The sequence below is a fragment of the Psittacula echo genome (genome assembly GCF_963264785.1).
Source record: "Psittacula echo genome assembly, chromosome: 6".
NCBI classification, from domain to species: Eukaryota; Metazoa; Chordata; class Aves; order Psittaciformes; family Psittacidae; genus Psittacula; species Psittacula echo.
Genome location: NC_137743.1, coordinates 30,317,007 through 30,342,636, shown reverse-complemented (window position 1 = coordinate 30,342,636; position 25,630 = coordinate 30,317,007). Strand labels below are relative to the sequence as shown.

General features: G+C 41.2%; 1 protein-coding gene across 4 annotated transcripts in view; it reads right to left on the bottom strand.

Annotated features, from left to right (window-relative positions):
• Positions 1 to 25,630, bottom strand: part of KALRN (kalirin RhoGEF kinase) — a gene marked incomplete at its 5' end in the record, with an annotated part of 522,231 nt that overhangs the window by 251,721 nt on the left and 244,880 nt on the right. For all 4 annotated transcript variants that reach the window (XM_080620947.1, XM_080620949.1, XM_080620948.1 and 1 more), the window contains 2 exons: positions 13,376 to 13,606; positions 21,598 to 21,729. In XM_080620947.1, the coding sequence (XP_080477073.1) occupies positions 13,376 to 13,606; positions 21,598 to 21,729 (363 nt within the window). The remainder of the gene's footprint in view (positions 1 to 13,375; positions 13,607 to 21,597; positions 21,730 to 25,630) is intronic.

The following is a 25,630-nucleotide window of genomic DNA, read 5'->3' as shown; positions in this document are numbered from 1 at the left end:
AGACACTCCCCACTGAGCTCAAGTTCTTCGCTTCACCACAGAGAAAACTGCTGATTGACCAGGATATAAAATAAAGTGCTGCTTTAGGATACTGTTGTGAGCAGTGATTTAGTCATCTTGGTTTAAAACAAGGCTTAAAAGCACAGCACACAGCAAAGACAGGTTTAATATGAGAACAAATTCCATCTTGGAAAAATGGGGTTTGGTATATAATATTATTTCAGTAATAGGGAAACTTATCAGGATGGCACAATGCTGCAGCAGTCTTAACCACCCCTGCCAGGTCAGAACCTTTTGGGGCTGAGTATTATGCCAACATAGAACTACAGAATTACAGAATATAGGGCTGGAAGGGACCTTAAGATCATCTAGTTCCAACTCCCTTGCCATGGGCAGGGACACCTGACATCATGTTACCCAAGGCTCTGTCCAACATGGCTGTGAACAGTGCCAGAGATGGAGCATTTACCACTTCTTTGGGCAGCATGTTTCAGTGCCTCACCCCCCTCACAGTAAAGAACTTCTTCCTTTTATCTAACCCTAGCTTCCCCTGTTTAAGTTTGAACCCGTTACCCCTCATCCTATCACTACAGTCCTAACAAAGAGTCCCTTCTCCAGCATCCTTATAGGCCCCCTTCAGATACTGGAAGGATGCTATAAGGTCACCACACAGCCTTCTCTTCTCCAGGCTGAACAGCCCCAACTTTCTTAGGTGGGGAAACAAAGTTTTCTCACACATGGGGCTCTGATCTAATTTGAGACTAGAGGCAAGACATGAAAGTGCAAACTATGTGGGGAAGGAGAAGTAGGAAAACAAGGATAAAACAAATGCCCTGAATGTCAGGAGTATATTCTCCATCAGGGACTTTTCTAGGATCTCTTCTTTGTCTTTTAAATAAATAGCCTGATGTCTCCAATATTTTGTCTCCCAGTTTAAGATATTCTTCTGTGTCAGGCTGTGAACAAGGAGAAAGGAATGCAGATGCAAAGCTGTGTTTGACCTCCTGTCAGGGCTCCTCTGCCACTGGTTACAGCTCAGGTATTCAGACCTGCACCACAGTGTTTCTCCCGCTGCAGGGTCACTGCAACATCTCTTCTGCTTGCACTGCCTGTCTGTCAATCACTGCTCAGGTAAACCAGCACGTTTGACACATGGTATCCCAGGGCAGAGAAGTCACATCTCAGGACTGCAAATGAGGAAATGGCTAAGTTACTGTGGTGTGTGAGAAGCTTCACATATAGCACACAGTCCCCGTGCTAAGCTAGCCACTCAGTATGTGAGACGCAGCCGAGCTGAAATAAAAAGCCCAGGATGTTTGCATCACTCTGTACTCTACCCATATCTGTATGGCTGATTTCTTCTGCATGTTGTAGCAGAAATGGATCCTGTGAGGGTTTTCAAGGGTGAAAGGCCACTGGCCTTATAGACTCACCAAAGGAGGTCACAGATAATGACAGTGGGAATCTGTTTGTGGGGAAGCAAACAAATGGATGCCGAGTCCCCTGGCAGGCTGGTAATGCAGTGATAAACTAGGACAGATGTGCAAGCAAACAGGACAAGACTTATGAAAAGCCCTTTCAGAAAGGAAGAACCTTGAGATGTTCAAGAGAGAAGAGGTACCTAAAACACTTCAGGTGTGAGAGTCATGGGCAGAATAAGGGGCAGAAGTGATTTAGGGCTTCTCCTAAGAGCACCTTCCATTTCCCAAAACCTCAAGTTTTCTGTGAAAAACTGCTTGCTTTCTTACGTTTTTTCCTAGCTTGGTGGCTCCCAGAATATGGCATCCCCTCTTCCTGAACTTTCTTCTTTTCTGGGTTCCTGACACCTCACACACATTGAAAACCTGAGGAGGTAAGCAAGCAGAAAAAATACGCCAAAATACATTTTGATTGTTTAAAGTTACTTTTTGCTGGAGGGGAAAGAAAAAAAAAATATTTTGTGGTTCCCCTCCAACTTTTCCTCCTTATTTGGGAGGGAACTGTCTCAAGGTCAGAGTGTTTGGTACATTGCTGAAGCCAAAAATAAAAGTAATTTTCTCCATCTCTCAACACGTCTCATCCAAAAAAAAATAATCGAAAAGGCAGGAAAGAAACAAGTAAAGAACTATCAAAACAAAGGGAGGAGAAAGGTAAAAGACTAATGGGCAGGCTTTAAATATGTTTGTTTTGCATGTTTCCACATTTGAAAGACATTTTTGTTAAAAACGAACCATAGCGTAACATAAAAGAAAGTTTATAGCTGTAATAGTATACCGGAGTTTGAGCCAACCGGCTCTGTCTGAATGTGCCTGAAGGGTCACCCCAGCCTAGGCAATAGCTTCCAGAAGTACAATCCAGAGATTACAACTTTAAAAAACAAGCAAGAAACTTTGTGTAAGAGTTCCCTATGAGGAATATGAAACAAAAGAAGTTCCTTAAAAGTCTCCTGTGAGCTAAACCACTGTGTTCACTCCCAAATAATGTGCAACTTCTCTTCCAAGGACAGAAATCCTAGAACTCTTCAGTCAAGTTGGTTAGGTAAGGCAGCTACTGAAACAAGGCACAGCCAACAGGAGAAGCTAATAGAGCAAAGAACTGCTGCAGAGCACAGCCATATGGGGCAAAGCCAGAAAAAGTAGTTTGTGGCACGGAGTAAGGTAGGGCTGCTACAAGGAGGAAAAATTGTTAGTGGAAATGACAAGCATGGAGAGTAGCAGCTACCAGAAACAGGTCATGATGCCAGATCAGCTCAACATAACTTGAGCCTTGCTACCCAGCAAGACACAATAATCTCAAATCATGAGTACAATTCACTGCCAGAGGGGGAAAGTAACCAGCTGGCTGAGCAGCTGCTCTATGGAGGAAAACACAGTGAAATTCCTATAGTTATCCTCCTTGTTGTCTGCTTAGGTTTTTTTCTCACTTCAATGAAAATACCTTTTGTTTGCCATCATTCAAAACCAATATGGATTGAGCACTCCAAGTGACATGCAAGCAAGATCATGAAAAAGCTGGGAGGCCATGTGAGAAGATAATTGGCAGGAAAGATCAAGAGAAACAAATGGACTAGAAAAGAATGACTATTTTGGACTCCTAAATCAATGCCTAAAATAGCATATTTATTTCTCAGCATAACAGATTTATTTCATTTCTAGATAGTCCCAATAAATCCTGTAACGCTTTTTCATAAAGGGTAAAACTGGAGTACCAGTGACTGAGCAGGAGTTTGTGAATCAGACATCCTGACATGAAGAGTTCTAGTCAAGAAGATTTCAGTGACCTTTTGCAATTCACTCAAAATGAGCCTTTTAGAAAAATCCATAATTCTGAGATGAAAGAAACCATAATAAGCAAGAGGTACTACTTATTATTGTTACTCCTTAAAGACACAGGGAAGAAAGTCTTCTGGCAGTCTAGTCTACATTTATTCAAAGACCTTAGTTTTCTCCATGTCCTTGGTGCTGATTACCCAATCTAGTAATTGCTTTCAAAAAGTATATGTATTTCTGGAGAAAACTCTACTTTATTTCTCTTCCTGCACCACTGCAGCCCTACAATTTTTGTAGGGGTAATCAGTAACATTCAAGTCTGATTCTTTCTCCTCCTTTGCTATGACAATGAGAGCCAACGATGCCTTTTCAGAAACAATAAACTACACATCATATTTTCAGGGACGTTGACATGCAGACAATCCTGGGATTGAAATAGACAACGAGGGTATGATATACAAGGAGGATGATTCTGCCTCAGTGTAACAGCAAATTTTAGCAGTTCCCCTAGGACTGACTTGCAGTTTGCTACAAAGCAAATCCTGGATCAGAAAGGCACTCAGTGGCCTTGCATGACGGCTAGAAGTGTTCTGAACCACACAGGATTGGGTTCTTGCATCTTAACACATCTCACCCAAAATTAGGTAATAAAATGAAGGTCTTGTCTGAAGAGCCTACCTTTTCATTTCCCTGACAGTCAACAGTAAGAGTGGGAAGTATCCAGGGTACAACTGAGATCCTAGACAGAGTCATTCTTTGAAGATGCCAGTGTCTTTTCATTGACTATAAAAGGAATCCGTGCATTAGGCTTCTGACTTGGATGATTCAGTTACACTCCTAAAGACAGGCAGGATAAATCCAGACCATGGACAGTTGCATCTACCTACAGAGAACTATCTCTGTATCACTTTCCTCATTTCTTCATACTTTGAATTATGTCTTCTTCATCCACTATGAGGTAGATTCAAAACCTCAGCAAGTCAGTAGGATTTCAGAAAGTTTTCAGAAGGCCTTCTTAGAGATTCCTACACTCTCAGTAAGAATCCAAACATTTGCAGTTCAAGACATAGCAAAACAGATCATCTGAAAGGACTAGGCCTTGAACCTTGAAGGACAGACAGTGCTCTAAACAAGAAAAACACTTTTGGGGGCACAAAGGATTTTGTTTTTTTTTTTCCAGTTCCTCTTCTCCCTTCAGTAGGTTCAGAGATCAAGCTGGCTGGTTCAGATTTCTTCAGATCCTATTTCCCAAGACAGCTGTGGAGCTCATCAAAGTGTTCTTACACTGCTTGTACATCAATGCTAAGTAAACTTTAGTTGGTAACTGAAGCTGGCCCCTGAAGTTTGATATCCCTAGCACTACTGATCTGTGTCTAAATTAAAACATGATCATAATTATTTTTTAATCAGTGACATTAAAAGCACAAAGAACAATTGTCTGCTTGGTTTAATAATTATATAAAGGAAGAAAGACACAAAGGTTTGCAGATAATTTCAAGTTACACGTTTATCAGCAATACTTAAGGAATTTCCAGAATAAATATCATTAAATGAAAATGTAGTAATTTAAACCTATAGTTCTTTGTGAAGAGTTTTGGCATAAAAAGTACAAGCTAATATCGATCTATATTTAAAGAGAATTGTCAAAAGCTCAGAACACAGTTCCCTCTCTCTGACGAGTTTGAAGTATTTACAGCAATTAGCTTCTTAGGCTGATATATCTCTGAGCCTGAGATATCGCTGAGGGGTTCTCATACCATATACTGATCACTGGTTACAGGGTGCAAATGTGACTGCCTGGACAGAAACACAGAGCCTAGCTCTACACCAACAGCAATCAAATATCAATGTTAGCACTCCTCACTTGGGAAGCATATCTTCATGTAGCCCTTCGAAGGGTAGATTTCTATGCCAGAGTCACTGGTAAAGAGGAAAAATGCATGTTACTTCTTTCATTTTTTTCCAAGAACCCTGTCCTGTTTCGGTTGGACAACTTTGAGCACACTGTCTATAAATGCCCCATGTCTTTGCAAGCTAAAGGAACTAGAGAAACATCCGTATGAAATCACCAGAAACTGAAAAAATATGTGGGCTATATTCTCCTTCCTAGTATGGCTGCCTTGTACAGCAAATTAGCACAATCTGGTCACTGAGTAATAGGGATTGTATAGCTGTGCAGAGTGCTCTTATTGTACTGCCCTCTCTGCTACCATCAGTGCTTAGAGACACATATGTAGAAAGAAGAAATCATCTGCAACTCCTGCACAATCCCATGCCACTGTGGGCTCAAATTAAGGAATGCCAGTCATTTTTTAACAGTTCAAAATAAGCAACTAACTTGCTCAGCAACTCCTGTGTTATTTAAATGGCCATGTCATTATTAACTTATTTCATAATATCTGCGGGATACTAATCAGCATATATATACCACCACTTTACTTTCAAAACAGTGTTCAGTGCCGGTTACTTCTTAGTCCACTTCAGAATATGAGTGGGGATACAAATCTCTTCATTGCTTAGACTTGCACACACATTGCCTGAAAACATGCCAGTTCCTTTGGCAGGACCAAAAGGAATGGAATGAAAATTGCTCTAAAGAAGCAGTTGCCAAGATGTTTTATTGCATGGTCTGTGATGAGGAGTGGATGGAAACAAACAACTTTTTTTTTTTTTTACTCCAAACATACAGTCCTTTACTGCATAAATAATAAAGCAGACAAGCACTAAATAAGAGGCTATTAGAGACATAACGTGGGTTTGGACGTGTACATGTTATTAAATTAGTCCTTTAGAGCTATGTAGGTAAAAGTTGTGTGGTGATCTATCAGAATTGTGTGGTGAGATATTTGTATCAGATAACAAACCAGGTGGGGACACTGGCCTCAACAATTACTGGAAGGACAGGGTTAGTGAAAATAGAGGTATTTATCTTTCAATCACAGATAACAAGAGGTTGTTTTCTCTCCTTTTATATCCCACTGGGAGAAGGTTGCCAAGTAGTGTTACCAGTATTGACTCCTGAATTCTTTTTTCATTATTTTTAGGGACAAGACAACCGTAGTTAGAACCTCTACCCACTGTCTAGTAATATTTCAATCTTATGGCTTAAGGTCACATATACCTTCTAAGCTCAGAGAAAGTACAGCAGTTAGAATCATAGAATCATAGAATAGTTAGGGTTGGAAAGGACCTTAAGATCATCTAGTTCCAACCCCCCTGCCATGGGCAGGGACACCTCACACTAAACCATGTCACCCAAGGCCTCATCCAACCTGGCCTTGAACACCGCCAAGGATGGAGCATTCACAACTTCCCTCGGCAACCCATTCCAGTGCCTCACCACCCTCTCAGTAAAGAATTTCTTCCTTAGATCCAATCTAAACGTCCCCTGTTTCAGTTTGAACCCGTTACCCCTTGTCCTATCACTACAGTCCCTGATGAAGAGTCCATCCCCAGCATCCTTGTAGGCCCCCTTCAGATACTGGAAGGCTGCTATGAGGTCTCCACGCAGCCTTCTCTTCTCCAGGCTGAACAGCCCCAACTTTCTCAGCCTATCTTCATATGGGAGGTGCTCCAGTCCCCTGATCATCCTCGTGGCCCTCCTCTGGACTTGTTCCAACAGTTCCATGTCCTTTTTATGTTGAGGACACCAGAACTGCACACAATACTCCAAGTGAGGTCTCACGAGAGCAGAGTAGAGGGGCAGGATCACCTCCTTTGACCTGCTGGTCATGCTCCTCTTGATGCAGCCCAGGATACGGTTGGCTTTCTGGGCTGCGAGCGCACACTGAAGCCGGCTCATGTTCATTTTTTCATCGACCAACACCCCCAAGTCCTTCTCTGCAGGGCTGCTCTGAATCTCTTCTCTGCCCAACCTGTAGCCGTGCCTGGGATTGCTCCGACCCAGGTGTAGGACCTTGCACCTGGCATGGTTAAACTTCATCAGGTTGGCATCAGCCCACCTCACAAGCATGTCAAGGTCCCTCTGGATGGCATCCCTTCCCTCCGGCGTATCAACCAAACCACACAGCTTGGTGTCATCGGCAAACTGGCTGAGGGCGCACTCAATCCCACTGTCCATGTCACCAACAAAGATGTTGAACAAGACCGGTCCCAACACCGATCCCTGAGGGACATCACTCGTTACCGGTCTCCAGTTGGACATCGAGCCATTGACCACAACTCTTTGCGTGAGGCCATCCAGCCAGTTCTTTATCCACCGAGTGGTCCACCCATCAAATTGATGTCTCTCCAATTTAGAGACAAGAATGTCGTGATGGGACAGTGTCGAACACTTTGCACAAGTCCAGGTAGATGACGTCAACTCCTCTGCCCCTGTCCATCAGTTCCGTAGCCCCATCATAGAAGGCCACCAGATTGGTCAGGCAGGATTTCCCCTTAGTGAAGCCATGCTGGCTGTCACCAACCACCTCCTTGTTTTTCATGTGCCTTAGCATGCCTTCCAGGAGAATCTGCTCCAAGAGTTTGCCAGGCACAGAGGTGAGACTGACTGGTCTGTAGTACTTTGAAAATGTAATATAAGAGACAAACATTAAGTGCATCTCATTACTTGGTGAATTTACCAAAGGGGCTGTGACAATTCTCTAGGATGCTTTGAATTGTAATGTTTTAATTAATGGTTTGTCAGTGGTAGGTATTTACAGGCTAAATCTGCTTAGATGTAACACACACCATGTGGTGTACTTTTGCAGGGTGCTGTGGCTGAAGTCATATGGTAGGAAGTATAATCTTGACTTGATTATGATGTTCTTTTTTTTTTAGCAATTGTTTACAAATAAATACCTTGTTTTACAAGACCCAGTGAAGGTATTATTGTAAAGAAAGCATAAAAAATGATATATAGCCTTGTTTCTTCTGTCTTTGAAACAAACTATAAGTTGGAAAACTAGAGAATGTTGAAGAACTCTTCATTGCTTGAAGTGATCAAAAGAACTGAGTGTATGCATGCATATGGGGTGTGTGTACAGACCTAATCTTCTTGTGCGAGAGCTAAATGAATCATGAGCTGCCTCAAATATCCTACCATTTTTCTACAAATGGACTTGCGTAGACCACATGCATCACATGAAGTGTTCAGCATTCTCAGAGAGTGTATGGAGACAGACAGATGTTGGCAGGACATTTTTCCATATAAGCGATGTCAGGATCATGCCCTGATCTGTTTTTTCGGCCAGTAAAAGCCAGACACATTACAAGTTAAAGTGTTTGGTTATGAAGAGAGACAGCCTTTCCTCTGTAATACTTTACAGTTTCCCACAACAATGGCAGCTGGTAAATGTAATGATATCAGTATGCTTCCATGGCCTTTTTATGTATCACCAGAAGCAGATAACTGCACAAGGAAACCAGAGCTATGTACATTAATGTACCTGGGCATGAAGCCAACAGAACACAATCCACAACTTCAGAAAAATCCAGGTGAATCCAACACTGGTCTATCTTCACCTTTTCAATAACCAAGAGGATTTGAAGCATCATTATAGCTGGTATGGCAACAGTCCCAGCCTTCTTAGTACATACTTATCCTCTTGCCAGTAAGCGTTTGTTAGTGTCATCTAGCTGTTTACAACTGGTCTTCATCTGACATGATGGGCCTGTTCCATTTTGCCACACAGAACCATCATAGCTAACTCAAGGCTTTGTATGTAGTCAAGAAACTTCCATCATATTCACCTATTTTCAAGCTTTCCCTTTAGAGGCAACCATCACAACCAAAGTGAATCAAGAAGGAAGCAGCACCAGCAGTGACCTCAAAAGAATCATCTGCATCTGTGGAGAAAATGGCTGCCTGTGTCTGGCTAAGTGTTTGTGTGTATGTATGGAGATGACAGAAAGACTGAGAATTCCCGTGAGAAGGAATGAAGCCTGCAGAATAAGAATAGCAGTTTGACTGTTCTGCCACTAAAGTGCTTTAGAATACAAAGTTCAAGGCTTGTACAGACCATTTCAATAATGCACTGATGGGTCTCTATTTTCCTTCTGCTTTAACAGGTACACTCAGGCTTTACAGCTTTACTTAAACGCGTTTATGAAGTGAAAGAATTCAGACAAAATTCTTGCCTATATGAAACAAACGAGATGGGGGAGGCAATGGGGTTAAGAACGGCATTATAAAATTACTTCAGCTATTTCTAAGGCTGCTTGGTAACATCTGTGCATGGTACAACCCTTATGCTACCCCTCCTGTTTCACAGTGTTGCTGTTCAAGGGGGCAAAAAGAACATATCAGGGCAGAGAGATGCATGCAGAGGCATGGGTAAGACCATGGTAAAGCAGAATGCAACAGTGGAAAGCAGTGGAAATTCGAGACAACATGAGAACAATTTTAAATCTCCCCAGAAATGGAAATGGTGTTATATTGCTACTAAATAGTCTGCAGAAAGGGAAGACACAGAGCAGAGAGAGGCAAAAAGGAAAAGCTACCAAAAATGGGCTGAAGCATTTGCAGCAGTGACAGAGTATCTGTATGAATGTCAAACGGATTTTTTTTACTCTCCTGCAGGACAGAATCTCAGTATCTCCTCCCTCAGCTGTATTCTAAAACGATCTAACAACGCACCTCTTCCCTATCTGGAATGACAGAGAGCTTCTAAAAAATAAATTAAGCAATGAAGTATTGTATGCACTTGGTAACCCAATATTTTAATAATGATGCTAAATATTTCTGGTGTTAAGAGTTCCTTATCAGTTCCTGCCTGCATAGAGCCTTGTAACAGCTCACAAATTGTCTTAACTGCTATCCCTTTTGTGTGAGTGCTGCTCCATTTCCTGTGAAGGCTGCAAATGCAGTTTCACACAATTTGTTTTCTTTCCTTCTTTAAAATGCTACATATTCATAACTCATTTTCCTTAGCACATCATTATTTACCTTGGTTCACATGTGCAAATTGATATAATTGTATCAATACATAGATGTAATAGCAAATAATCTTGTAAAATGTCTAATGGTGTGAGGTAGTGATTACTTTTAATGATGTTTTATAGCAGAAATTTCTTACACTGACATTGTAACGTAGCAATCCACAGTGTTTAAACTTGTTTTTTTTTCCTACTGCACAACTTGCATTTTGGTTATGACATGACTAAGGATGCCTGACTTTCTATCTCAGAATAAAAAATACTTTCATTTCTTTTAATCCATCATTTTTAATGTTTTCAGGTTTTGTGCAGTTCAAACCCAGCTAGAATAGAAATTATTTCCTTGACAGTGTGAAACTATATGAGAACGTAGCCTTGACCTGCAAGTAATGCGTACAGCATTTTGCAAATGGTGCAAAATACATCAAGAATTACATGAATTAGCCCTCTTCAATACAGTTTAACCCTTAAATCCATTCATATGGTATACAACTGGCCTACTGAAGAGCTCTCATCCAGCTAACTAGTTTTTCAAAAGCTCTTTATGAACACTTGATATTCTATGCCTAAATACTTGATCCCTCTGGCAAGACTAACTAGAGTAGTTAGGTGAGGAATTATTGATCTCTCAAGATTCATAAGAATCTCTTCTTGGAAATGTGTCTTCACAAGCAGCTATTAATGCCGTTAATGGCAGGTGGAGAGGATGCAGAATACTTCTGGAGACTGTATTAAGAACATGCAGCATAACAAAACCTGTCCCTATGCACATCTGCTTTTAAGACAAGATTGACACAGAACAGCTGATGTGAAAAGAAAGGTATAGATGAACAACTGAGGGAGTATAAATTGTGACACGGAGATCATGTTTCATCAGAATTTCTACTACACTGGCTGCAGAGGGTGAGCCACAGGACATCTTGACCAAGAAAACTGCATCTGTGAGAACACCCTTAACTTTGAGCTGGTGAAAAGGGAAAAGGAGCATCTTCCTTACAGAAACTACACTGTATCATTACTTATCTAGAAGACAGCAAAGTCTAACAACCTTCAGGCTCTCCTGTCAAGATTTGTTCTTCCATATCTTTATTTTCTAGACTTAAACCAGGAAGAACTCAGTAAAGGTTATTTAGTTTTGACAGGACAACAAATTGTTAAAGATAAATGTTATTTATGATTAGTGACAACATACAGGTAGACAGCTTCACCTGCCAACTGATGGGCATTTAACAAAATAAGCATAATAGGAACTGCATGACAGATATATAGGAGGTGATTATTTAAAAAAAACCCCAAAACAACAAACCAAAACCAAACCAACATCAACATACTTGGATATCTTCCTCCTCCTCATTGAGTCTACACTTCATATTTCTATGTAGCTGATAATTTCATTTATGACTTACAAAGCATTTATCTTGAATAGTACAGATGTTTAGTGAACAGAATGATTCATCTCTTTCTTTCTACTCGCTAAGTAGGACAAAGAGATGCCTCCAGTGCGTGCTAGGACAGAATCATGTCTGTCATTAAGTTGTTGCTTCCCAGTTAATAACTACCCATTAAGAGGAAAAATGTGAAAGATTGCTGCCAACAGAACTCACACAGAGTAATGCTCTCTAAAGTGATTGTACTCCATAACTATTACTGCTTGTTTCTTTTTCTCTCACTAAAAGTCACAGTATGTGCAAAAGACCTGTTCCTTTTGAAAACCAGTGACACAGCCTCATTGCCTTCATATGTGGGAAGTAAAAGTCTGAATGGTTTTCATAAAGAAAATTCATATACACTTCTGCTGACTTCAGAAGATGTAAGAGAGAAAGTTTTGGGTTGGAAAGATTGAAGAATACCTAGGATAACATGGATTCCTATTGACATTATATACCACAACTGGAAAAAGGACATCATCATCACAATTTACAATCCTTGATTTTTGAGATTTTAATCCCAGAATTGTATGAACTTCATACAGTTTGCAGGGAGTATTCTAACTGAATTCCAAGTACATGCTCTATTTGATATATAGCTTATGAATTTCATTACCATGCAGTATGATTGCTGACACGTAACAAAAGTGAAATTGCTTAAATTAAGCATCTGTTACATTAAGTCCCAGTTTTAGTTATATATATGGCATAAATGTTTGTGTGGTTTTACAGGAAAAATTGAGCAGCTAGAAATTCTGGCAAACTTTTCAAGACTGACAAAGAAATGGTCATACATATTTGTAAAGGATATCTAGAGCTGTAGTTCTGTCTCTGCTGGTGTACTTCAACTATGGCACTAACAGGTCCGCAAATTTTCATGTTAAATGAAAGATGCCTGTCTCCTGTCCTTGCTGGTTCATGTCTATTTTGCATGTGACAGCTTTGTCATTCCAACTCCACTTCATTTTTCACTTGGAGGAAGGCAATAGCGTAGAGACCCCAGGGACATTAGAATGCTCCATAAACATGATTAGAGCATTCAGCCTCTTCATTTAAACCAAGTACCATATTGCTACCAACATCTCCTTCAGGCCATAATGGGGCCCTTAAACAAACCACACCATCCTGAATGAGCAGAGTTCCATAACATCTGTTGATTGTGCTTGCATTATTTGGCAGCTACTAATGTGGCATTTCATACGTTACTGTCAGTTACACTGTTGTGCTGGTATTCAAATGGATTCCTTTGGGAGAGAACAGTTATTCACCTGGAGCCTACGTTATCAGAGACGAGCCCGTACTGTATAAACTGTATTTCTGTGAAGTGGGATCTGCACGCTGGAGTGTGTGATACATTTGAGCCAGCACATTCATTGCACAGGTACATGGACTCCATAAATGGTAATAATGCGAAGATCGTCTAAACACCACCACTAAAAGGTCTGTATCTGTACTGTTTCCACTTAGGAAGGTGAAATATACCGAAGTTTGATTGCTTCTTACACTTGAAATTTTTTTTCTATTCAACATCCCTTTCTCAAGAACAGTAGAGTACCTACTGCTAATTGCTCACTTGTGAAAAATTAACCACTGAAAATAGTGTCATACTCTCAGGGGGAATGGATTGATCAATAATTAACAGACTGACTGATGATTTCCAACATGAAACCAAGAGGTACTGAAAGGTGCATTACGATTTTAGCATAGATACAGCTGCACATGAAATTTAGGTTCTGGCAATATCCTCTAGATGAGTCAGCAAACAATCTTTATGGCTGCAAAGAAAGGACCATTCTTTATCTCCTTTAGTAATGATATTACCTGTTGAACATCCTGCTGGAAAACACAGAGCTGCAGCCTTTGGTGTAGCCGGACCTTTCTGTGTTGCCAGATGCTCTCTAGGCGCCGCTGGTGATGCAGGACCTCATGTACCACATCCAGCACCTGGTGAACAGCCTTGGAGTAGTTTGCAGTAGCAGTGAGGGATTCAGAATTCCCAGGGCTCAAGGGACGCTGTAAGACATCCAGCAAGGCTTTTCCATCCTGGCTCACCTGAAGGAAGAAATAGGTCTACTTCATTGCACTGGCACTTAAACATCCAATAGCTAACAGAGAACAGCCTAGCTGACTTTCTTCCCCTGTGCGTTTTCCTTATTTTAGACAAAAAGGAAGAAAGACCTCATAATATCTCTTTTTGACTTGTACTTACACATTCAGCACTTGCCTTCACTTCCTAGTGGGCCTGCTGTGTAACTCAGCAGGAGCACAGATACTGTACTGCTCAGACTGCATACAGAGATCCCAAGGCTATATTACAATCTGACACTTGGGTACTGAAAATTCTTGACATACACTAGTTGATGACAGGTAGCATTTGCAATAGCGTGCCTATTTTTCTGAGGAGGTGGCATTTTTAGAAAACCACAGATGGCAGAGTCATTCATATTCTGTATGATAAGGGAGAGTCCTTTCATCATTGGATTACTAAGTATATATATACATTGGGACCTGTGACATTCCAATTCTGTATTTCATTCAGTGGCAGTGAAAAATAATAGATGATAGCGATTCTTTTCTTCCCCAGAAAGAGCTCAGAGGGACCTACAGCCTCCATATTCAACGGGCTACAAAGTTTGCTGACAGATGCAAAGCCCTCTGCACATGTGCAATCTTTTCTGAGCATACTGAAACACATTTGCAGATGCAAAGGCATTTGGGCATTAAAAAAACCCACAGAACGCCAGATTTTTTAATGCCAGATTTTTTCCTGGAACATTCCTGGAGCATTTTCATAGTGCAGGGGAAAATGAAAAATGGAACCATAAACCCCAAACTGCTATTAACAAGTGTGTGCATGCGCTGGTTCTCTAAAAATGGCTTTCTGAATTATTTTTCAGTTGCAGATTGCAAAGTTAAAATATTTTTTTCAATAGAAATGGTAAATGAGGACATGATTGGAATCCCTCTCCTTTTCCCAACCTGCTTTTCCCTCTGAAACAAACTGCAGTGAAAATGACAAGATTTCCTGAAAAGTGTTTTTATTTCTATGCAATCACAATCCCCAATCTTGCCAGAGAATGGCTTAATGAATGTTTTTCATCCAGTTTTAATTTTTAACTTTATCAGTCAAAGTCAAAACACATCTCAAGGATGTCCAAGTCTCATTTAATTCTGTATTATAAGTTGCAGGTTTCAAATGAAGCATGTTCAATCCTTTAATACCCAATCCTGTGCCCTTTACCAAGCCATGCTATGTCCAAGTCTTTTGTAGCAGTGTATATATGCTGCCTTTTCAGAGAAATCAAGAGCACCTTTGAGATTTATACTGGAAAAAGTGGGAGTCAAATCTTATCACATTTATGATGATTAGGTGGGCTTAGGCAGATCCTTGGAGATTTTTTAAATATTCAGGGCAATTTGGAATTTTAGGTCAGGAAATAACTGGAGAATCCATAGGGAGTGGCTTTGCATACTCAAATTCAGTTGCAGCTGAAGACCAGCTGGAACAATTCGCACATGCTGGAGAGCCTTCTGGGGTCACAGAGGGAATGATTGTACTCACCAACAACAGTGGATAGTGGTGATATGAGGGAAGATTTTAGGCAGAAACTCTGAAGCACTGGTGTTAACTTGGCAACATTATGGAGGTGGCAATAGCTGCTGGGCAGGAAGCACCAGCTTCTAGACAGGAAAGGAGACAAGGCACGCTATATTCTATTTTATCTGTGGGAAGATAATCAGCCACAATTTAACCAGGGAAACAGAAAACCAAGGCTATGCACACACTTGGAAGCAGAAACTCACTCTTTGAACTGGCTAAATTCACTATGTGAATTCAATATGTTCTTGTTACTGGCCTTTGGGCTTAGAGTTGGTCAGAATCTTTTCATGGATTGTGTTACAATGCTTTTAGTATAGTCGCTGCTGATTTACACTGATAGAATCACAACTAACAATAAAGGTTTAAAAGTTCATCAGTAAAAGACACATGACTGCACAGACAATATGACAGACATGCTTTACTCAGGACTAGTTTCCTGGAAACTTTGCGCCATAATATAGACCTACTCATACCTACACCATCTCCCAAGTGCAGACCACGCATGTCAGTTTTTTTGCCTCCCGGAACCTTAAATTCTTCCATTTCAAAGGCTCAGATCCTTTGGTATACTAATCATAACTGATCAAAACACCAGACAAAATTCATTCATCTTATGGAAAAGTGCTTTTCCAGAGCTGCCTAGTGGGTGAATATGACCACAAGGCCTTTACAATGAAAACTCAGTGGTAGGAGAACTGCAGAACAAAACAGTTGTTTCAAAGACAACAGCTTGTATGCCCGTACTTCATCCAAAGCTGAAACTGGACAATGTTCTCCCATATTTGTGGTGTAAGGGAAAGAGTGAGTACACTTCTGCTTTCTCTCTTACTCCTTTTCTTCTATAGGATTTAGGTTTTCATTTATTGCATGATAATTTGTTCCTGTTGTCTAAGAAGCCTCAGAGATTAGAAGCTATGAGTTTTCCCTGATGGGCATAGCCTTCCAGTTATTCTCTGCACAGCCAGAGATAAATGCTAAACCTGAAGTGCTTGTGTTGTTCTGCTAATAATAATTAACACAAATCAGAGGCTATTAGAAGTGTTCTTCTGCTTTTCAAATTACATGCTTGTCCCATCATGCTGGAGTAACTATATGGCAAGGAACACAGTGGCAATTGGGTAACCAGCAGTACTCAGTATTTGCAAGGATTACACACATATATATTCCAGGATTTTGTAACTTTTGCAACTCTGAAGTTCTTTGTCTTAAAAGTTTTCTTTTCTGGAAGTATTTTTGTTGTGAACATTTACTGCATTCCCAATCAATGGGCACAGAAGGTTTGTGCTGTCAGAGTTCATAGATGAACAGATTTCAGAATCCTTATCTTTATCAAATCAGTACAGTTCTCAGTAAGGGTGTCCCAAGTTTGTCTCTTGCTGTTAATCCACTAGAAACACTGGTGGAGCACAATAAGCACACTCTGCATAGAGTCATCTAGAAGAACTCTTCTTGCAAGACTGGAATTTGCTAAGGTATATGTTTCATGTGCATCTCCTCCCTCCAGCACTGTTCTACCCAAAGTAAAAGCAAGAGCACCTCTTGATTCTCAGAAGGAAGAACGCCTGTTCTGCCAGCAGCTTGGCTTACAGCAGAAAAGGATTGCTTAGCTGTGGATAGCATATCAGGTCTGTGGTATCTGTCTGCTATTTCTAAGATTCACTCAAGTGCAGTAAAGGAAACAAGACAAATAATTTTGGCTACAAGCATGGCGAGGTGGAAAAAGAGAGTCTCCCTGAGATTCTTTGGGCATCTCGTAGGTCCCTGCAGTGAATCTGAATTGCTCTGTTATACTCTGTGACTGAAGACAACAGGCCCATATATCCTAGTAATGTTAATTAATATCCTATTAAATATCCATATGAAATGGCTATCCATTTATTGCAATTTTCTTAGAATTATACAAATAGAAACAGATTTTCAAAGACTCAGAAGGACAAGGAAGGAAAGAAAAAGCTACAATTTTCATCCCACCATAGAGACCTCTGAGGGAAGGAACATTATTTTCTATGGGCAAGGGGCATTATCTAGATTGAAGAAACAGGCATGTGGATAGGAGGCAGGACTCCTAAGGCCTTTCAGCTCACCACATAGCTGTGGGAAAAGGGATGAACCTTTCCAAAATAACAGACTATAACCTTTCTGGCATTTCTACATACTATTTAAAAATGTATTTACTGGTAAAATAATATAGAAATGTTTTAAGCAGATGTGTTTGTGATGGGTAATAGCTTTCTGACAAAGCATCAGCAAAAGCAATATCCATGTTAAAGGCTGCTTTTGGTTATGAGTTTTAAAAGAATTTTCATTTCACAAAACCTAAGATTGATAAAATGTCAGTTTCAATTTTTTTTTATTTATTCATAATTCAATTAATTTTTAGAAATAATTTTAAAATGCAATCAAAAAACTTATATTCACCTGACTAGGCACATGTATAAAATTCACAGTTGCAAGTGGAGGTCAACAGAACTGTTCTGTATTTGCTCACACAATCTGTTCTTGAGAAATCTCAGTATCGAGTAAGGAATTGCTCTTTGTGACTGCAGCCTGGACCTGCTCATTCTAATTGACTAACCCCCAAATTCTTGCAGGTGTTTGGAAAATAGAGATTTCTATCTAAGATTCCCTACATTCATCAACAAGACATCTGCACAATTTCACTGACCATGTATGAGTGCCTACAACCAAGCCTAGATTAGCAAATTCTTTCCTCTTATATTTATACTATAGATTTTTCCAAGAACAACTTGACTAGAGTAAGGACTGAGCATGGAGGAGAGTTGTTATATTCTGTTCTGGACTCTTCACTTGGTAATTTACTAAGTGTAGCAAGCACTACTGTCCAGCTTGGTGTCCTGGGTTCAGCAGTAGCAGTCATTTTTCTCTTTCTTAGTAGCTGGTGCAGTGCTGTGGTTTTGACTGTCAGCCTGGGAACAGCACTGATAACACTGATGTTTTTAGTTGCTGCTTAGTAACGTTTAGTCTGACCAAGGACTTTATAAGTCTCATGCTCTGCCAGGGAGGAGGGGAAGCCAGAAGGAAGCAGAGACAGGACACCTGACCCGAACTAACCAAAGAGGTATTCCATTCCACAGCACGTCATGCCCACTATATAAACTGGGGCAGTTACCCAGAAAGGCTAGATCGCTGCTTGGTTGGGCTGGGTATCGGTCGGCAAGTGGTGAGCGGTTGTATTCTCTTCCCTTGTTATTTCCCTTATCATTATTATTATTGGTGGTAGCATTAGTGGTTTTGTGTTATACCTTAAGTTACTGGAATGCTCTTATCTCAAACTATGGGAGTTACATTCTTTCAATTCTTCTCCCCATCCCTCGGGGAGCTGGGTGGGAGGAAGGGGGGAGGGGGCAGGGAGTGAGAAAACAGCTGTGTGGTTTCTGAGTGACAGGCTGGGCTTAAACCATGACAGTTGTTTTTGGCGCCCAACGTGTGGCATGAAGGGTTGAGATAACGACAGATCTGACCAGAGCGTGTCTAACTGTATTTGTGATAAACATTCATTGTTTCGGATTAATAGTCACTCATCACAATGCTGATTTATTGGCTCTCAAAGTTGTTGCTCCTGCTCGCACAGCTTCAGCATGTCGTTCCTTACTTACAGATGGTATTTGCTGTGTTAGTGTTTATCGGCTGGGGGCCTTGGGCTAAGGTTCTTGTTTCGCTGTACTTTATGGTAATGACTTGTAATACAATAGAATCATTGATCGTGAAACTGATCTGGCTTGTGTTCCCAATGTGGTCACCACCTCTATACTTTGGGAGATATATAATGGAAGTGTTTAGCAATTACACATCTTTTTTTCCCTCCTCGGGTGGTCAGCCTATGAGGGAGACATTCCCACACACCCTAGTGACAAGTACAGCAGCTACTCAAAGTCTGACTACAACATATAACGCAGTTACTCCAACTCCAAGCACAGCAGCTACACCAACCCCAGCGACAAGTACAGCAGCTACTCAAACTCCGACCACAGCAGACAGCGCAGCTACTCCAGCTCCAAGCACAGCAGCTACACCAGCCTCAGTGACAAGGACAGCAGCATCATTTGAGAGTTCTGCAAGTTTTGAATGGCTTTTGGGTACCCTTGAGACCTGCCTGCTGACTGTGATGGGGATCACCATGTTGGCACACATACAGAGTGTGTTTTACCCACGACCATTTTGTCTGATCTCGAAAGTTAAGTGGAGTCGTGTTCAGGTCTTGTCTAGGGTTAGATGATGATATAGGAGGACCAAGAGATTTTCCCCGGGGCTGGACCGTCATGAGTGGCAGGGTGTGGGGGACAGTATGGGTGAGTATCTAGTCCACTGGGCCCCTCCAGTGCTTTGGAAGCGTCAGAGATGGAAGGCAGCTGTATGGAGTCCCCAGCGACAAGTTGCAGAAACTGCAGAAGGGGAGGGTGAATTATTTTGAGCCTGGTGGGCCCGTGACACTTCAGGCCATCAGGGCAGAGATGCAACATACAGATGGACTCATGATCGAGGGGTGGACTTAACAATGGACACTATTGCCCAGGTTATTCACGAGTGTGAACACTGCACACAGCCTCTCCTGCTCTGGAAGACTGTTACAAGAGATGAAGCCTGACATCATGGACCGAATGGACTCAGCAGCTTTATAGGGATTGGTCCATGCACTAAGGAATGATCTCTCTCTCTCTCTCTGTATGCATGCATATATATGTATATATATGAGATATGAGTAATGGTACATTGAAAAGGTGGGCTCTGAGCATGATATGAATGGTATGGAATAAGGGGTGGATACTGTCCCGGGTTCAGCAGTAGCAGTCATTTTTCTCTTTCTTAGTAGCTGGTGCAGTGCTGTGGTTTTGACTTTCAGTCTGGGAACAGTACTGATAACATTGATGTTTTTAGTTGCTGCTTAGTAACGTTTAGTCTGACCAAGGACTTTATAAGTCTCATGCTCTGCCAGGGAGGAGGGGAAGCCAGAAGGAAGCAGAGACAGGACACCTGAACCAAACTAACCAAAGAGGTATTCCATTCCACAGCACTTCATGCTCACTATATAAACTGGGAGCAGTTACCTGGAAGGGCTAGATCACTGCTTGGTTGGGCTGGGTATCGGTCGGTGAGTGGTGAGCGGTTGTATTCTCTTCCCTTGTTATTTCCCTTATCATTATTATTATTGGTGGCAGCAGTAGTGATTTGTGTTATACCTTAGTTACTGGACTGTTCTTATCTCAACCCGTAGGAGTTACACTCTTTCGATTCTCCTCCCCATCCCTCCGGGAACCGGGTGGGAGGAAGGGGGGGAGTGAGAGAGAGGCTGCATGGTTCTGAGTTTAAACCACAACACTTGGAAAATCCTGGAAGGAGCAAAATCGCTTGGTATACAGAAAACCAGTCAAAGCACATTACAGTGCAGGAAAATGAAAAATACAACTAAACCCAAGCATGCAGGTGATCTGTGGATTACTTTCCAACAAGCTTGAGTCCTGGAGACATAGATAACAGTATAGAACAGATAACATACATGTCTTCCCAATCCAGGGTAATTTGCAGGTTGGCCCATGCCTAGGGTAAACAGATAGGCAAGCTTATTCCTAGAAGAGTACTCCCAGATGCCAGGGAGGTCCTGCAGCCCCTTTGCAAAATAAAGTGGATTAACACAGACCCTGGTCTGTACAGTCAGATGTACTGAACATTGGCTGTTTTTCAGTAGCTTTTATTGCTTGCTAAAGCCTTAATAGGGGAAAAAGCAAGTGAAGAATTTTATGGGTTTTTTGACAAAATGCTGGAGAATATGGTTTAGTCTTAGCATCCTTGGCACTCTCTTTCAAAGGAAAACAAAAACCACATACCCTATTTAGGCCTGAGATATTTGACAACAGTATATACAAATATAGCTGACGTTGCTTAGGGACATGGTTTAGTTGTGAACTTGGTAGTATCAGGTTAACGGTTGGACTCAACGATCTTTTCCAACCTAAATGATTCTAAAGCACAGGGTTTTTCAGCATTTATTGTAATGAGGACCTGACATCTCTGTGGTTTTGTATATTGAAGGAAAAAGCTTTTGGCACCCTCTGTTCCCATTAGCAAACCTGTGTTAGAGCCAGGACTCATTCACAGAAGAAAAGTAAAAGGGCTAAAGCTATTGGTGGCTTAGAGATTCCCTGATCAGCAAAGGCAGTGAAGCAGCTCTTCTTTGGGGTGCCAACACTAGCTCTAGATTCGAATTCTGTATGTGATTTGTCCCTCAGATTTGTTCCACCATGCCCTTACAAGCACATTGCTGTGAATCACCTCCTACAGCCTGGGATTAGATCTGACTCCCTTGAAACAATCACAGAAATGGAAAGCAGAACCTATCCCATTTAGAAAAGCTAAGCTCCAAAATGCAGTCAAATATCTGTTATCACTTAACAGATACTCACATTCTTCTCTGGGAAGCACATACCTCTGTGTAGGCCTGTGTTACTTGTTCATACAGGGTCTGATGATGATGGATGGCCAGCTCCAGGTCTTGCATTTCGGAGGGGAGGCCACCTTCACTGCACATTTTGCACCAGGCATCCACACCTGAAAGGAACTGGAAAAATTCCAGGAACAATGAGCAACATCTCATCAACATTAAAAAAAATTGTTTATACAGTGCCACATATGACTGCCACAAGGGCTAAGGAAAAGAAGTTATAAAAGAGTCCTTTTGGGTACCCTAGAACAGTGTATTCCTCGGTACCTGAAGTACCTGAAGAACACCAAGATTCAAAGGAATGTTTTCTGTCTATTCTGGATTAAAAACAAATGCTTCAGGCTCAGAAAACACTCATTCTAGGAATCTCTACCTACCACACAAGGAGGCTACAAACTGCATTCCTAAAAGGGAAGCTGCAACATATTTAGAAAAAAAACACATCATCATGAAACACCGAAGACACGGTTACAGCTGTATTTGGCATTGTCTCCAGCTGTCAATCTTCTTTCAGTTGCTTACCTGTCCTTTACACTATTAGTTTAAGCAAACAAAAACTGCCATTAAAATCAATGCTGACATTCATTTCAGTGAAAGGCAGACAGTCTGTATTTGAGCAGTTTCCAACCCAGGGCCAGCTCAGTGGGATTGCTAATAGGATACCAAGGCTTTAAAGCCCTCGCTCACACATTTGATTCTGGCCCAGGTCAGCAGTGATCAGATACCGTTACCATCTGATGGCTGCTAAGCAGCCAATGCCAAATGAGCTGCTGGTCTCAGTCCAGTTCCTGGTGGGCAGGCATCCATGAACAGGGAGAAAAAATTCATTGCCATTGCAATTGATATGGGTTAGCACCTTGGTTGGAAGCCTTAACAGACAGCCAGAAACTGAATGGCTTTGGGGAGAAGGGGGATGGAAAAAATATTTTTCCACTATTACAGGCCTCTAGGGCAGTGCTGATGCACTTTAGCAGAACAAATTAGGGAAGCTCTCTTGGGTGCTGCTTGTTCTGTAAAAGAAAAGAGGAATTTAGTCTCTAAGGTTCCCATCCTGCTTTTCTTTTAAGCAGGACTCAGTTCAATGACACAGCTCATATGTTCATATTTTGTCCATACTAACTGCCTAATGCCACCTCATTACTTCTCATTAATATTTTCTCTTCCTCCACATTTCTGTTAAACCAGCCTGCTGTACTTCGTGGCTATCTATAAAAACTGAACAGCTAATTATACAACAGATGCAGTGCCCTGTAGGGTGAACATAGAATGCCACAAACCCACCCCCAGGATCACAGCTTTATGCACTCATGAAGTGTTCACCTGTGGCTTGTTAGTACAGCACTCACAGCATGAGGGGCTGCGAGATTCAAAGCAAAGAATTTCAATTCAGCTCTGACTCTGCCATCAGCATCCTTTTTTATTAGCAGTTTAAAGATATTCACTATGCTGCTGTGTAATCATCCTATAAAGTGTTTGCATTGTAAACACTTTTCAGTGTACAAAGATTCAGTGACAAAGATGAATTCCTAAACTTTCAAATCTACAAAGTACAAATCTAACAGTGAAAACTGCTTTCTAGAACACCAGAGGCAAAGATGGCAAGCTCTCTTGCTCTGGTTTGACTCCTGATCTGTTGCAAGTCTTCAGATGAGATCTGCAAACACCTTGCATAAAGCTGAAATCATCATATTTTGTGCCAAGGTAGTGGAATTCACATCGTTTCCTATGCAGTTTTAAGAGCATACAGCTGAGATCAATCCTTTCTCTCACTGTTACTTGGTCAAAAGAGTGAAAAAAGACTTTTACACATCATAGACCACTGCTCCTGCTGCTGGAATCACACTGTTACTGCTCTTATCAAAACTGCTGAATTCTACCGATTTTAGTACAAGCTGTTATAGTCTTCTCACTTATATATTGCCATATCCCCAGACTGTGATTTGCTCAGTAGGTGAGAGAGGTCTCAAGAATATCCTATGCACACAATCACATTTCCACCTTGTTCTCTCACATCTATCTTTCTTTTGTGTATCTATTGTATATAGACAATGCCACATCAATAATTATATTGGTAATTTCACTTCTGCCACTAGCAGGAGCAGTTGACATCACCTGTTTTAAAAGGTTTTAAGAAATGCAACCTGCCAGTGTTTTACTTAATACCCTAAGATAGTGTATAGTGGTCTGTAGTGTGTGTATAGATTCACATAGGAAGACCAAATGGGGTTTTTAAAGATTTTTGTAATGTCTTAGTTGATACCATAGGACTACTGATTAGGGCATTTTGAAATAAGCAGCTACATGTCCCAGAAAACCAATCCTATTCGGAGCTGCATAAAAAGAAGCGTGATCAGCAGTCAAGGGAGGTGATTCTCTCCTAGTCCACTCCTGTGAGACCCCACTTGCAGTACTGTGTTCATCTCTGGGGTCCTCAACATAGGAAGGACATGGACCTGTTGGAGCAAGTCCAGAGGAGGGCCACAAAGATGATCAGGGGACTGGAGCACCTCTCCCATGAAGACAGGCCAAGAAAGTTGGACTTGTTCAGCCTGGAGATGAGAAGGCTCCTGGGAGACCTTAGTGCAGCCTTCCAGTACCTAAAGGGGGCCTACAAGAAATATTGAGGGACTTTTTACAAGGGCATGTAGTGACAGGACAAGGGGGAATGGTTTTAAACTGAAAGAGGGTAGATTAGATATAAGTAAGAATTTCTTTACTGTGAGGATGATGAGGTACTGGAACATGTTACCCCAAGATGTTTTGCCTGCCCTACCCCTTGCAGTGTTCAAAGCCAGGCTGGATGGGCCTTTGAGCAAACTGGTCTAGTGGGAGGTGTTCCTGCCCATGGCGAGGGGCTGGAACTAGGTGATCTTTAAGGTCCCTTCTAACCCGAACTATTCTATGATTCTATGTTAATTTTTATTATTTGTCACACATTGTGGCAAACATAGAGAAAGATTAAATGTAAGCATTCATACTAGAAACACTGATATCACAAAATCACTATTTGACAGAGTTGAAAAAGATGCATTAAAAATTATAAATTGCTAACTGTTAGGTTGAAACAGGAGCTGTTACTGTCCACCGGATACTAAATACTATTTGAATTAATTTTCTAATTTCTAGTTAGCTCATAGACTACAATAGTTCCTGTTGGGAACATAAAAGCTGCTTAAATATGATTTGAAATGACAGGCTCCAATAATTGCCCATGCTTTTCAAGACTTCAGGAAAGATTGAGAAAAATTTCCCCTGCAAAATAAAAAAGTCTCTAAGGTACCTTTGTTCCTCTGATTCAACCCAAAAGTAACTTTAAAGAAACAACCTATGCTTACTCCTGAGTCACAATCTAGTCACTTAAGTTGCAAGTTCTGTATTAGGTCAGGTAACAATGTATCCTCAGGAGCACTTCTTAGTAACTTTATTCAGGGACTGCTATCCTGTATCACCTGGTTATACCAAAACACAGCTCAGGCATTTTATAGTCCACATTTCTCCACATTTTTTACAGTCTTTGCTTACTGCTTGCTAGGCCTCTGTGTGGAAGCTGCAGGATAAGCAGGGTAGTATAGTCGACAGACAAATTAAAACCAAACTTTCATGCTCCAGAATGCCTGTAGGGAAATACGGGAGGAAGGCCATGATACCACTTCCCTCAGTGAACTATAGTATCACTTGTGCCCTGAATATTTTGTATGAGGCCACCTGTATGTTTCCTGTTGTTGTTTCTGGAATTTTCCCATTTAATCCAGAAGTTATTGTGGTCTTATCCTTGCATCTTCCAGATATCAACTGGCTTTTTCTTTCCTCCCGTTCCTCAAATTCTTCCTCTTCTTTTGTCCTCTTCCCCCCACCCCCCTTTTCGCATTTCCTTTCCTCAAATACGAGAGTTCAGGATGTGCTTAAGAGAAATCCAGGCAGAGATGAGAGATGACAATAGTAGTCTTCCTGGCTGGGGAGCAGGGTAACATGAAACAAATGGTCAGGTGTCATTTTTCAGAGAATCAGCATAAATGTC